This window comes from Palaemon carinicauda, chromosome 21, assembly GCF_036898095.1.
Source record: "Palaemon carinicauda isolate YSFRI2023 chromosome 21, ASM3689809v2, whole genome shotgun sequence".
NCBI lineage: Eukaryota > Metazoa > Arthropoda > Malacostraca > Decapoda > Palaemonidae > Palaemon > Palaemon carinicauda.
Window position 1 is genome coordinate 111,797,681 of NC_090745.1, and position 14,312 is coordinate 111,811,992.

Consider the following 14,312-nt stretch of genomic DNA (forward strand, 5'->3'; position numbering starts at 1 on the left):
CTATTTATCAATAAATTAATTTCCCTATGGGTCAGATCTTGTGACAGAGCGAATTCGATTTGAATGGGTATTTGTGGCTTATTTGAGAAAACGAAATTTAGTGTTAGTGGTAAAATTATCATAATAGGGCCAAGTGTTACATACTTGTAGTGCCATAGCCTCGGTACCATGGTGTTCCACTGTCCTGGGTCAGAGTTCTCTTGCTTGAGAGTACACCCTGGCATAATATTCTATCTTATTTCTCTTCCTCTTGTTTTGTTAATGTTTTTAAAGTTTATAATGGAGATAAATTATTTTGATGTTACTGTTCTTTAAATATTTTGTTCTAATATTTTCATTTCCTCACTTGGCTATTTTCCCTGTTAGAGCCCCCTGGGCTTATAGCATAGTGCTTCTCCAACTGGGGTTGTAGCTTAGCAAGTAATAATAATAATAATAATAATAATAATAATAATAATAATAATAATAATAATCAGCTGTAGCCTGGGGGTGGAGATGGGTTGAATTTGATTCTAAGTACAACTGAACTAGACAGGATAAAATACAGCAGTCGAAATCATCTCTTATCTCTCTACAGCCGAGTAGTCTATAATTATAGTCTAATGTTTACCCTTGTATCAGTCATAGATTCGAGTCCTTAGTTAAACAAAACTATTTATCATTAAAGGAATTTCCCTATGGGTCTGAGATCCCAAGAAGGGAGAATTCGATATCAAAGGATATTTGTGGGTCATTTGAAAAAAAAAAAATGAAAATCACGAGTGTTAGTAATAACATTATCACACTAACAAGCATATACAGTATATATATATATATATATATATATATATATATATATATATATATATATATATATATATATATATATATATATATATATATATATATATATATATATATATATATACTGTATATATATATAAATTTATATATAATCACTAAAAATTTCAGATTTTTAGAAATATCAGGCTATATTTTTCCCTAATGGTTTGCGGGGTCAATAGGTCTACCTGTTTCATAAAACATAATGACCTGTTTTTTTATGGTGCGGTTATCTTTTTATCATCTGGAGAACTTGACTGGTGGATAATGACTTTCATATTTCACACGGCAACAAGAGCAGTGACGTAGATTAGCTAAGAGAGGATAAATATGCGGATAATTTCCTTCAATACGGAAAACATGCACATGTGAAAAAGGCACGGAAAAGCGTTGCCAACTTTAATTTGTCCTTATTATCCTGAGACAAAAACCCAAATACTAATATCTAAGGTGAAGAAATTAAATCTAAAATAGACAGTTGGCAACTGACCACTTCAGGCTTTGGTAGAAGCGAGCGGTGTGGAGTCTGGAGACAGTTTCATAATGTACAGTAGTATGAACAAACTAATTTGACGTTAGTTTAGCGTTTAGCCACACTCTCACACACCACAGTCGCCCCGTGAATCAACTAAGGAACCGTGTTTAACTGGCACACTGTAAAAGAGTTCTTGCCAAATTTTTGCTAGCAGTGTGTGTAGCTGGCTGCATCTGCCCGGTTTTCTGAGCAATGAAGGGGAAAGTTCAAACAGGTATTTCGTCAATTTAAGTTTCTAGGTCATGAGGAATCTGTTATAGTTTTTAGTGGTTCAGAGGGCTGTCGCATAATGTGACATGAGAGAAGTAAGGGAGATTACCCGTGTAAAGTTAGTTTGATAATAGATGAAGCTATAATCAGAAGGGAAATTATCAGAGAATCTGTTTTCTCATGCTTGCTCAAGTCATCTTAGCTAATTAGCAATGCAGATTGTAATGTATTTTCTAGTTATTAACTGTGAAGTCTGCCACTTGTGCCTACAAATACAAGACAACTCCTTTACAACCAAAAAGTTGTAGTTATGCACAAAGTATGAAAAAAGCATTTTTTAAATTTATATTTCTTATTGATTTACATTGCTAGTCCTACCTAGAGAGGTAACGAATATTGGCATCATTTTGCTTAAGTTTTGGTAAAACATCACTTTGTCTTACAAGTTAACAAATTAGTAAATGGTAATTTGAAGGCGTAATGCACTGAATGTGTATATGTAGATGTTGATTAAATGGAAGTTTTCTACTCTTGATATCAACATTCAATGATAAATGTGTCGGTGTTTTTTCTCGTTTTCCTGAAGTCCCATAAATCTTGAAGGAAACATTTTAATGGTAAAAAAAACATATCTATAGAATAAGCTATTAAATAACTGGATTGATAGGTTGAATTCTTAATCAGTGCACTATATTATGGTGCAAATTCGTGATATATTTGTGTATCTATATACAGTACAATATAATGCAAATTCCTTCGTAAAGTGTAGTCCTGTCAGTGTACCTCACAAGGAGCGCTTTAGGTATTACTTTAGGTTCTCAGCAGCCTTTGGATCCTTGCTACACTCACTTTCTATCCCTCGATTTTATTTCCATTCCCCTGTTGCACTTTGGAATTGAATGACCTTCCCGATCCAAGCGCCGGCCACAGGGCCAAATTCATTATTATTATTATTATTATTATTATTATTATTATTATTATTATTATAAGCTGAGATACTTCCGCTAGAGAGTTATGGGATCCTTTGACTGGCCAAACAATACTACATTGGATCCTTCTCTCCGTTTAAAGTTCATTTTCCCTTTGCCTACGCATAAACCGAATAGTCTGGCCTATTCTTTACAGATTCTCCTCTGTCCTCATACACCTGACTAGATTGAGATTACCAAACAATTCTTCTTCACTAAAGTGTTAACTATTACACTGTAATTGTTAAGTGGCTACTTTCCTCTTGGTAAGGAAGGGCAGAAGGGACTCTAGCAAGCAGCTCTTCTAGGAGAAAGACACTCCAAAATCAAACCAATGTTTTCTAGTCTTGGGTAGTGTGACTAGTGTCATAGCCTCTGTACCATGGTCTTCCACTGTCTTGGGTTAGAGTTCTCTTGCTTGAGGTTACACTCGAGCACACTATTCTATCTAATTTCTCTTCCTCTTGTTTTATTAAAGTTGTTTTTTTAGTTGATATAGGAAATATTTATTATAATGCTGTTATTGTGCTTAAAATATTTTATTTTTTCCTTGTTTCCTCTCCTCACTGGGCTATTTTCCCTTTTGGGGCCCCTAGGCTATAACATCGTGCTTTTCAAACTAGAGTTGTAGCTTAGCAAGTAATAATACAAATACAACGAAGTAGGAAAAGCAGGATGCTTTAAGCCCATAAGCTCCAGCAAGGAAAAAATAGCCCAGTGAGGAAATGAAATAGGGAAATAAATAAACTACAAGAGAAGTAATGAACAATTAAAATAAAACAGTGGAATACCATGGTACAGAGGCTATGGCACTACCCAAGACTACCGTAGATAACAATGTTTTTGATTTTTGAGTGCCCTTCTCTTAGAAGTGCTGCTAGCCATAGCTAAAGAGTCTCCTATACCCTCACCAAAAGGAAAGTAGCCCCTGAACAATTGCAGAACAGTAGTTAACCCCCGGAGCGAAGAATTGTTTGATAATTCCAATCTAGTAGTGAAAAATCTTTGTTTTATTCACGTATTTATATTTTTTAGTGATGTAGAATTTTTACTGATTTATTATTATTTTTTTTTTAGTTTGTGGGCTGGTGGACCCCGATTCTTTGGGTAGGACTCTAACCCACGAGCATCTCTTCATGGAATTCGACGTGGCCTATACGCCCGCCAGAGAACAAGAAAAGCAGTTGGAACAGTGTGAGTTCTCCATGGGAAACCTCGGTTGGATTAGGCAGAATCCGTAAGTTAATTACTTCGCTCTATTTTTTAAAAACACAAGTTCATTGTCATCCCTTATTTGTTTGTTGATTGGTATTTATTTCATTGTTATTTAACTGATTTTATTTCTTTATGTTTTCCCTAATTTCTGTCTATATGAATCTATGTTTTCCAAGTTATGTTTGGGCACATTCCATGTGAAAATTATTATTATCATCATCATCATCATCATCATCATCATTATTATTATTATTATTATTATTATTATTATTACAAAGTTTCCAAATTTTATTATAATTAGACATACTGTACACGAACCATTACAGACGCTTTTAGAGGATTTCATGTTTCCTAGTCTTTCATTTCAATAATAATTATAACTATTTTATCGTAAAATCACAATGAAATATCTGAACAAGAGCAGCTGGGGAATCTATATTACGATGTTTTCCGAGTAATGAGTAACAAGTATTCTAGAACATTGCCTGCTTTGTATTATGACTTTATGTCACTTAAACAGATGTTTATGTTTGGTCACGTGAAGTTTGTGTTAGTGATTTAATTTTTTGGTTATTCTGCCTATGGCCATCTCAGAATCACAAGTGTCTATTATACTGCATATATATATATATATATATATATATATATATATATATATATATATATATATAAATACACATATACATAATATATATACATATATATGTAGGCTATATATACATATATATATATATATATATATATATATATATATATATATATATATATATACATATACATATATATACATATATATATATATATATATATATATATATATATATATATATATATATATATATATAACACTTGGGGAATTTTACCGCACAAGGGTCTATTCACAATTCAAACTATGAATGTGGCAGTGACCATTCTGTTGATGTTATGCTTAGAGCTATCCACTGTTAACAGAATCTGCTTAATTGTAAAGATAATAATATATAAAGATATGTGTATGCATATTTACATGTACTTATTTATGTACAGTAAATACTACACCCAGAAGTTTTTACTTAAAATATGTTCATGTGAAATTAATTTTCTTCTCTCGTGAAAGCTTGCTTATCCCATATTAATGATTCCCAATAACAACAACAATAATAATAATAATAATGATAATAATGAAGGATAAAAGACCATTAGAAATTATTGACGGTATAATGGTCAAAATCATACTATGTAATTGTTCACCATAGAAATGTATTAATGCTTATCCTTTTGTATAAAACGTATAGGGTATCCATGTATTTTTTCTGTGTGTAACATTGACAGTTTAGGCCAACAAATCGCCCTGGCATGAGAATAATTACAGATGGCTCCAAACTATTAAAACCTACATATATGTCTACTGTAGGCTCCAGAGCCTTTAGATATGAGGCCCCGAGACTATACCATAAGCTTCCACGAGACATCCGAAAGATTGAAGATATTAAAGGCTTTCAAGGGGAAACTGAAGAGTGAAGAATTTCTTATTTTGCGAGTGATTCGATAATGATAAAAAAGTAAGCGAGCAATGCGTATTGTGAAATGTTAAATACTCCTGAATGAACATCATAAAACGACAATGGAAGTCCTGTAGAGAGTACGGTTCCCCTGCTGTACAGGACCAGATAAGCAGCCTTTAAAGTAAAGTAAAAGTAAGTAGGCTTACCGTCGTTCAGCTCGTGCTAACCTTATTCACTACTGGGCCTGTGTGTGTGTAGAACTGCGAACTTCGGATCAGAACTTATAGTCCCCAGTTACTTTAATTGCATGAATTATAACACCGTAACATTTTACATGTATACGGTGATAGCTAATGCTATTAAATAACTTCATCATTATCATAATTATAATGATAATAAAGACGTTAATGATCATAATGATGATGGGCATCATGTTACTAGCAATAATAACAACACAACAGCAATTATAAGAATAATTAGTAATAATAACAGTGCTTTCAATATTAATGTTAATACAACAACAACAACAACAACAACAACAACAACAACAACAATAATAATAATAATAATAATAATAATAATAATAATAATAATAATAATGATGACTTCGTCACGCCAAGCAGTCTTATTTTGCTCTAGCTTCACTAGCGCACTATACTCTTGTACTTAGATGTATTTTCTTCAAAAGCTAATGAATTTGTCCTTGGGTCATACACCACGTGTCTACCAAGTTTCGTTGAAATTGATTCAGTATTTTTTTTTTTTGGGGGGGGGGGGGGTTTAATGTTGTACACAAAGAAGAAATAGACTAACAAAATATCTTGTACTTTGATTAATCGTAATTCATCCAAAACGGGTCAAAATCGGTACAGTAGTTTCTGTGTAAAGTTGCTCACAAAAATATAAATAAATAAATAAATAAACTAGTGGCACTCAGTAGAGCGTAGACCTTCGCCGCGGCAGCTTATTTCTCGACCTTTTACTCGACCATGACCTTTGACCTTAACATGTATTAATTGGCGTGGATTTTCATACACTCTAATATGAACCAAGTTTGAAGTCTCTGTGACAACGAGTCTCTGTGACAACGATGTCCAAACTTGTGGCTGAATACGTGAATTGGACATTTTGCTTGACCGTGACCTTTACCTTTGATCTTGACCTTCCAAAATTTCATCATTCCCAGCTTTTTTACATTTAATCCCAGCAAGTTTCATTACTCTACTATCAAGATTGTGGCCAGGAAGCTGTTCACAAACAAACACGCAAATAGGCTGTAAAACATAACCTCCTTCCTACTTCGTTGGCGGAGTTAATTAACAAACAGATAGGGGTGAATACATACTCTTCGCAAAATCTTAGATTTTGGCGAAGGGAATAATAATAATAGATACCGTATTTTCCTATAGGTACAGTCACAGGCCAAACTTGAAGTTTAACGACGTGTCGACTACATCAGCAATAGAGGAGGAAATGGCCGTCTATAAGAAGAGCGGCGGAGGAACCATAGTTGAAAACAGCACCAAAGGCCTCAATAGAAACGTCAACTTCATGAAGGACCTGACCAAAAATCACGGCGTCCACATCGTAGCCGGGACAGGTGAGGAATGTGGTTATGAAACTACGCAGTACTCTAGAAGTTTTATTCCAGCTGTTACCAAGTTGTGGAATGATCTTCCTAATCGGGTAGTTGAATCAGTAGAACTTCAAAAGTTCAAAGTTGGAGCAAATGCTTTTTTGTTGACCAGGCGGACATGAGTCTTTTTGTAGTTTATTTATGACATATTTGTTTTTGATGTTGTTAATAGTTTATATATGACATGTCTGTTTTGACGTTACTTTTTTTAGAATTATTTATTGTTAATTTGTTCTCTTCATTTATTTATTTCCTTATTTCCTTTCCTCACTGAGCTATTTTTCCCTGTTGGAGCCCCTGGGCTTATAGCATCTTGCTTTCCAACTAGGGTTGTAGCTTGGATAGTAATGATAATAATAATAATAATATGTCATTCATCATTAACTGGTTGTTTTGAGTTTCAATGAAATTTCGTAGATTGCTTTATCTGAAGTCGTTTTGACTTCACGACGTCGAAAGTCCTCGATACCGAAATCTATTGCTTGTAATAAATGCTCATAATTAAAAAAAGAAAATAATCAAATGTTCAAAATTTAATTAAAGCAAATGTTCAAAATTAAATCTAAAGAAATGTTCAAAATTAACTTAAAACAACTGTTCGAAATTAAATTGATTAAAACAAATACTCGAAATCAAGTAAATTTAAATTCATAAAAAATCAGTAAGTTAACCAATTGAATTAAACCTCTTGTTATTATTATTATTATTATTATTATTATTATTATTATTATTATTATTATTATTATTATTATTATTTTCACTTGCTTGAGGGTACACTCAAGCACACTATTCTATGTTTCCTTATTTCCTTTCCTCACTGGGCTATTTTCCCTGTTGGAGCCATTGTTCAACATAAAATTGCTAAAATTACTGCCAGATCTATGATCATACCACATCTATAACGTTTAAAACGATTCCAGAAGACTAAAATTAATAACAGATCTTTGCTCAGACAGCATCCACAACGTTTGAAACAGTTTTGTTGATCTGTGCTTGAACGTTTGAAGTTCTAACACAGTTTTCAAATGTAACAATCTCTGGACGTAATACTACCATGGTCTTCCACTGTCTTGGGTTAGAGTTCTCTTGCTTGAGGGTACATTCTTGCACACTATTCTATCTTAATTCTCTTCCTCTTGTTTTATTAAAGTTTTTATAGTTTATATAGGAGATATATATTTTAATGTTGTTGCTCTTCTTAAAATATTTTATCTTTTCGTTTCTTTTCCTCACTGAGCTATTTTCCCTGTTGGAGCCCTTGGACTTATAGCATCCTGCTTTTCCAACTAGGGTTGTAGCTTAGCAAATAATAATAATAATAAAGTATAGCCTCCTGCTTTTCCAACTACGGTTGTAGGTTAGCAAATAATAATAATAATAATAATAATAATAATAATAATAATAATAATAATAATAATAATAATAAAGTCTCCATCGCTTCTAAACTTAAAATATTCTCCATATTATTCCCAGGTTATTACGTCGAAGCGGCTCAAGATAAACAGACTCTGAAAGTATCTGTGGAGGAGATGGCGGACTTCATGAAGAAAGAGCTCACTGTTGGATGCGAGGAAGGTGCAGATGTTAAATGCGGGATCATTGGTGAAATTGGTTGCTCGTGGCCTCTGTTTGGTACGTGTTTTTAATATTGTCATTTTACGTTTTTTATTCCATTGGCTTTTAATCGTTATTACTAACAATTGATACCTGTTTCAAACTGCAAAATATAAAAATATTGCAAGTTCATTTATAAGGTTATTTTACAAGGTTGACCGTTTATTCTAAGGTCAGTAATCCCTTGTTATTATTATTATTATTATTATTATTATTATTATTATTATTATTAATATTATTATTTTTAATTTTATAATTTTTATTATTATTATTATTATTATTATTATTATTATTATTAACATTAAGACTAAGAACATGTGGAGATTGCTGCCTACCAAATATTCACCAATAATTCTCTCTCTCTCTCTCTCTCTCTCTCTCTCTCTCTCTCTCTCTCTCTCTCTCTCTCTCTCTCTCTCTCTCTCCCTAAATTTGAGTGCAGTTGCAATATATAATTTTCTCGAAACAGAATTTGAACGCCGTGTCATCAAGGCATCGGGTGAAACCCAATCTGCCACTGGGTGTCCTGTCATGTTTCACCCTGGGCGCCATCATGAGGCCCCCGAAGAAATCCTTCGCCTGTACTCAGAAGCGGGTGGCTCTATGAGCAAGGCGGTGATGGGACATCTCGATAGTAAGTATACAGCATTATTATTACTTTTGCCAACGAAGTTGAGAGGAGGTTATGTTTTCGCCCCCGTTTGTCCTTTTGTTTGTGAACAACTTCCTGACCCCAATTTTGCTCATGAGTAGTGAAACTTTCAGGGTTTAATTGTTATGTTGAGACGTAGAAGTGGTTAATTTTAAAAGTCCTAGGTCAATGGTCAAGGTCGAGAAATAATCTAATGTGGCGGAGGTCACAATTTTACTCACAGAGTAGTGAAACTTTCAGGGATTATTTGCTATGTTGAGATGTGGAGGTGATTCAATTTTTAAAATCTTTGGTCAAAGGTCAAGGTCGAGCAAAAGGTGAAGGAATAAGCTGCCGTGGTTCACGTTTAGGCTCTACTGATTTCCCCTCTAGTTATTATTATTATTATTATTATTATTATTATTATTATTATTATTATTGTTATTTATGTCTTCACCTCAGCCATATTATTCATCTTAGGAAATGATATTTACACTGTATTCGCAAACTTCATTACTGTAATTCACATTTCTCAGAAGACAACTAACCCTAAAGATCTGACACTCTTAAATCAAACCATTGTTCTCTAATCCTGGGTAATGCCATAGCCTCTGTACCATGGTCTTCCACTGTCTTATGGTAGATTTCCCTTGCCTGTAGGTGCACTAGAGACCGCTATTCCATCTGATTTCTCTTCCTCTTGTTTTTTAAGTTTTTATAGATTGTATATGAAAGATTATATAATGTTACTAGTATTAAAATATTTCATTTTGATTGTTTATTACATTTCTTATATTTCATTATTTCCCATTTCCTCTCTTCACTTGGTTATCTTTTCCTGTCGGAGCCCTTGGACTTATAGCATCCTGCTTTTCCAACTAGGGCTGTATCCTCAGCTTTTTGTATTACATATCAAATATGACTTAAAAATAATGCATATAGTATCATAGTATGAACCTTAGTTCATTATGCATGTTGCATAAGATTTTTCATAACTCTGACCATCCTTTACATTCAGATCTCCCTGGACAATTCTACCCTGTTCGTAATACTAGGCAGGCAGTTAACTCTAATAGCCAGGCCTTCTCCATCACGAGGCTCAATACTACGCAGTACTCTAGAAGTTTTATTCCAGCTGTTACCAAGTTGTGGAATGATCTTCCTAATCGGGTGGTGGAATCAGTAGAACTTCAAAAGTTCAAAGTTGGAGCAAATGCTTTTTTGTTGACCAGGCGGACATGAGTCTTTTTATAGTTTATTTATGACATATTTGTTTTTGATGTTGTTAATAGTTTATATATGACATGTCTGTTTTGACGTTGTTACTTATTTTAGAATGATTTATTGTTAATTTGTTCTCTTCATTTATTTATTTCCTTATTTCCTTTCCTCGCTGGGCTATTTTTCCCTGTTGAAGCCCCTGGGCTTATAGCATCTTGCTTTTCCAACTAGGGTTGTAGCTTGGATAGTAATAATAATAATAATAATAAACCCGGTTATCATTAGAATTTCTATGCTAGTAATAATAATAATGTTTATCTCTTCTCCTATCAGGGACTATTCACGAACTGGACGGCTTGTTGGAATTTGCATCCCTGGGCAGTTTCTGCGAGTATGACCTTTTCGGCATCGAGATCTCCCATTACGCCCTCAATACCGCAGTAGACATGCCCTCCGACGCCCAGAGGATCGCTCGCATCAGACACCTCATCGAGAACGGCTTCGGAGAGAAGATTCTCTTGGCCCATGACATCCACACCAAACATCGTCTGGTGAGTAGCCCAAAACGCCATGTTTACCTTCGCCACCTTCGTCAATTCCGCCAACGAAGTTGGAAAGAGGTTGTGTTTTACTCCCTGTTTGTGTGTGAACAGTTTCCTGGTCATAATTTTAATCGCAAAGTAATGAAACTTGCAAGGATTAACTGTTATGCAAAAAGCTGGAAGTAATTAAATTCGGAAGGTCAAGGTCAAAGGTCGAACACAAAATTGTGAAATAAGCTGCCGCAACGGAGGTCTGCGCTGTACAGAGTGTCCCTCTTGTTCTGTTATGTTTTGCTGTGCGTGTATTTGTCTGTGCGTCTGTCTGTGTGTTTGTGATTCTCTTATAACTAAAACTATTTTACAGAATCTCGTGATATTTGGTGGGATGATTAGCCATGATCCAAGAACAATTTTATTAGATTTTGGGAGTGATTGGGTCAAAGGTCTAGGTCAACATTACGAAAAGGTGAAAAACGTCTTTTTGCTATATCGTGGCTAATTTGTATATGATTTGCATGAAATTATGCTCATTTTTTTCTTAATGAGGCGCATTTGCACAGACTCGCAGCGGTCCCCTTTTAGCTCGGAGAAAGTTTCCTGCTACCTGATGTGTTATAATTATCTTGTCCAACTAATCAGCGAGCAGGTAACGTTTCCGAGCTAAAAGGACACCCCTGCGAGTCAGTGCAAATCTGCCTTGGTAAAAAGAATTGACTATAGTGCCAAAATGTGCATAATTCAATTGCCCATCTTGTGTTATGTAACATGATTTAGATAGTTTAGTGAGGAAACCAGGCTAGTTTTTTTTTATAATTCAATAGTTTTTTATAATTTTAATTTGTTTCCCATGTAACGAATTGTTATAAATTATGAAAAAGTAATAGAGGAAAACAATAGCTTTGCATAATTTGGCAGTATATGAAGAGCGTGGTCTTGTAAACAAATACCTTTGGTTGTTCATTAGTTTTCTTTTAGTTTATTTATTTCCTTGTTTCCTTTCCGCACTGAGCTATTTTCCTCTGTTGGAGCCCTTGGGCTTTTCCAATTAGGGTTGTAGCTTAGTTTGTAATAATAATAATAATAATAATAATAATAATAATAATAATAATAATAATAATAATAATCTACTCAGACTGTCGGATCAGTGTAGATTTCCTATAAGAAATATTAACATATTTGAAGGGTCAAAGGTGTGTCATTTTTTTTTTTTTAGAGATGAATTAGTATATTTTTGGATAGACAGATCCTTGTGGAGTTTGTAACTAGAATAATTTATCATTGTATTTAGGAATCATATTTTTTGTTAATGATGATAAAAATATTTTATTTTAATTGTTAATTACCTTACTTGTAGTTTATTTATTAATTTAACTCCTTAACTCGCTGAGCTATTTTCCCTATTGGAGCCCTTGGGTTAATAGCATCGTGTTTTCTCAATTATAGTCGACTTCTTTTAATGAGGCGTATTTGCACCGACTTGCAATGGTTCCCTTTTAGCTAGGAAAAGTTACCTAACCGCTGATTGGTTAGAATTATTTTGTCCAACCAATCAGCGATTAGGAAACTTTTCTGAGCTAACATGGCACTCCTGCTAGTCAGTACAAATGCGCCTCATTAAAAAAATTGACTATAGGGTTGTAGCTTACCAAGTAATAATAATAATAATAATAATAATAATAATAATAATAATACGTCTTTCTCTGCAGACGGCGTTTGGTGGCCATGGATACTCTCACATTTTTAACAACGTCGTCCCGAAGATGCTGGATCGAGGTATCTCCCAAGATGAAGTAAATAAAATGCTCGTCCATAACCCTAAAAACTGGCTTACTTTTGCGAAGTAAGTCTGCAGATTTGGAGTAGCATTTGATAAAGTCTTTATGTAAAACTGACACTAGACCTATGTCATGCTATACGTAGAATGATTGATGCTTGTAAGTATAGAAAAGTAGAGATGTTAGAATTATTTTATGATATCCTTTATTTCTGTAAAATAGTCAAGTAAGTGCCTAGATTTGGAGTAGCACTTAGTGAACTCTTTATGTAAAACTGACACTAAGCCTATATCATGCTATACGTAGAATGATTAATGCTACTAAGTATAGGAAAGTAGAGCATACATGTTAGAATTCTTGTATAATATTCTTTATTTCTGTAAAATAGTCTAGTAAGTGCCTAGATTTGGAGTAGCACTTAGTGAACTCTTTATGTAAAACTGACACTAGGCTTATATCGTGCTATACTTAGAATAATTAATGCTACTAAGTATAGGAAAGTAGAGCATACATGTTAGAATTCTTGTATAATATCCTTTATTTCTGTAAAGTAGTCAAGTAAGGGCCTAGATTTGGAGTAGCACTTGATGAACTCTTTATGTAAAACTGTCACTAGGCCTATAACATGCTATACGTAGAATGATTAATGCTAGTAGGCCTAATTGTAGGAATGAAGAGCATGCATGTTAGAATTCTTATGTAATATCCTTTATTTCTGTAAAAAAAAATAGTTATTAAAATAAATGCAATAGATAGACCTCTTGTTGTATGTCTATCATAGCACAAAATGTGTTGTAGATTTTTTTCTTTTCAGGTTTATCAAATTTAGAATCCTAATGAACGTTGTGGAGATCATATGTAATGTTACGTTTAGAGTACAGTATATTTAAAATAGAACTTTTCTTATTTTATAGCATGGAAAAAAAGTTATTATATTTCATTTAATTGGCATTCTCATAATGAACTTTTAATTTTTGGTTGTCTGGAAAACTTGATCTAATGCCAGATGATCGAAGCATCTTCCCAAAAAATAACAATGCTCTTCTTGTTTTTTTTTTTTTTTTGAAGTTTTTATAGTTTGTACATGTAAGATTATTTCAATATTGTTAATGTTCTTAAAATATTTCATTTCAATTCTTCATTACTCCTGTTATAGTTTATTTATTTCCTTGTTGGAGCCCTTGGGCTTATAGCATCCTGCTTTTCCAACTAGGGTTGTAACTTTGCTACTACTACTACTACTACTACTACTACTACTACTACTACTACTACTACTACTGTTATTATTATTAGTAATAATAATAATGACAATAATAATGATAATAACTAAATTATTATTATTATTATTATTATTATTATTACTTGCTAAGCTACAACCCTAGTTGGAAAAGCAGGATACTATAAGCCCAGGGGCTCCAACAGGCAAAATAGCCCAGTGAGTAAAGGAAACAAGGAAAATTAAATATCTTAAGAATAGTAACAACATTAAAACAAATATTTCCTAAATAACCTATACAAACTTTAACGAAACAAGAGGAAGAGAAACAAGATAGAATAGTATGCCCGAGTGTACCATTAAGCAAGTGAACTCTAACCCAAGACAGTGGAAGACCATGGTACAGAGGCTATGGCACTACCCAAGACTAGAGAACAGTGGTT

At 33.5% G+C, this 14,312-nt stretch overlaps 1 protein-coding gene across 2 annotated transcripts; it reads left to right on the plus strand.

Annotated features, from left to right (window-relative positions):
- Positions 1–1,353: 1,353 nt before the first annotated feature.
- Positions 1,354–13,236, plus strand: LOC137614744 (phosphotriesterase-related protein). 2 transcript variants are annotated; one of them, XM_068344418.1, is made up of 8 exons: positions 1,354–1,571; positions 3,613–3,772; positions 6,644–6,834; positions 8,344–8,502; positions 8,954–9,118; positions 10,670–10,887; positions 12,585–12,728; positions 13,222–13,236. In XM_068344418.1, the coding sequence occupies exons 1-7, from the start codon at positions 1,550–1,552 to the stop codon at positions 12,720–12,722; spliced, it is 1,053 nt and encodes a 350-aa protein (XP_068200519.1). In that variant the 5' UTR covers positions 1,354–1,549; the 3' UTR covers positions 12,723–12,728; positions 13,222–13,236. The 2 variants fall into 2 exon arrangements, with proteins under 2 accessions (XP_068200519.1, XP_068200518.1); XM_068344417.1 differs by lacking the exon at positions 13,222–13,236 and having other exon boundaries at positions 12,585–13,090.
- Positions 13,237–14,312: the final 1,076 nt, after the last annotated feature.

Bases quoted from the DNA above. Each gene is read 5' to 3' on its own strand.
- LOC137614744 (XM_068344418.1), top strand. From the start codon at position 1,550: ATGAAGGGGAAAGTTCAAACAG. The intron at 9,119-10,669 runs GTAAGTATACAG...TTCTCCTATCAG, and splicing joins GGTGATGGGACATCTCGATA to GGACTATTCACGAACTGGAC. The intron at 10,888-12,584 runs GTGAGTAGCCCA...CTTTCTCTGCAG, and splicing joins TCCACACCAAACATCGTCTG to ACGGCGTTTGGTGGCCATGG.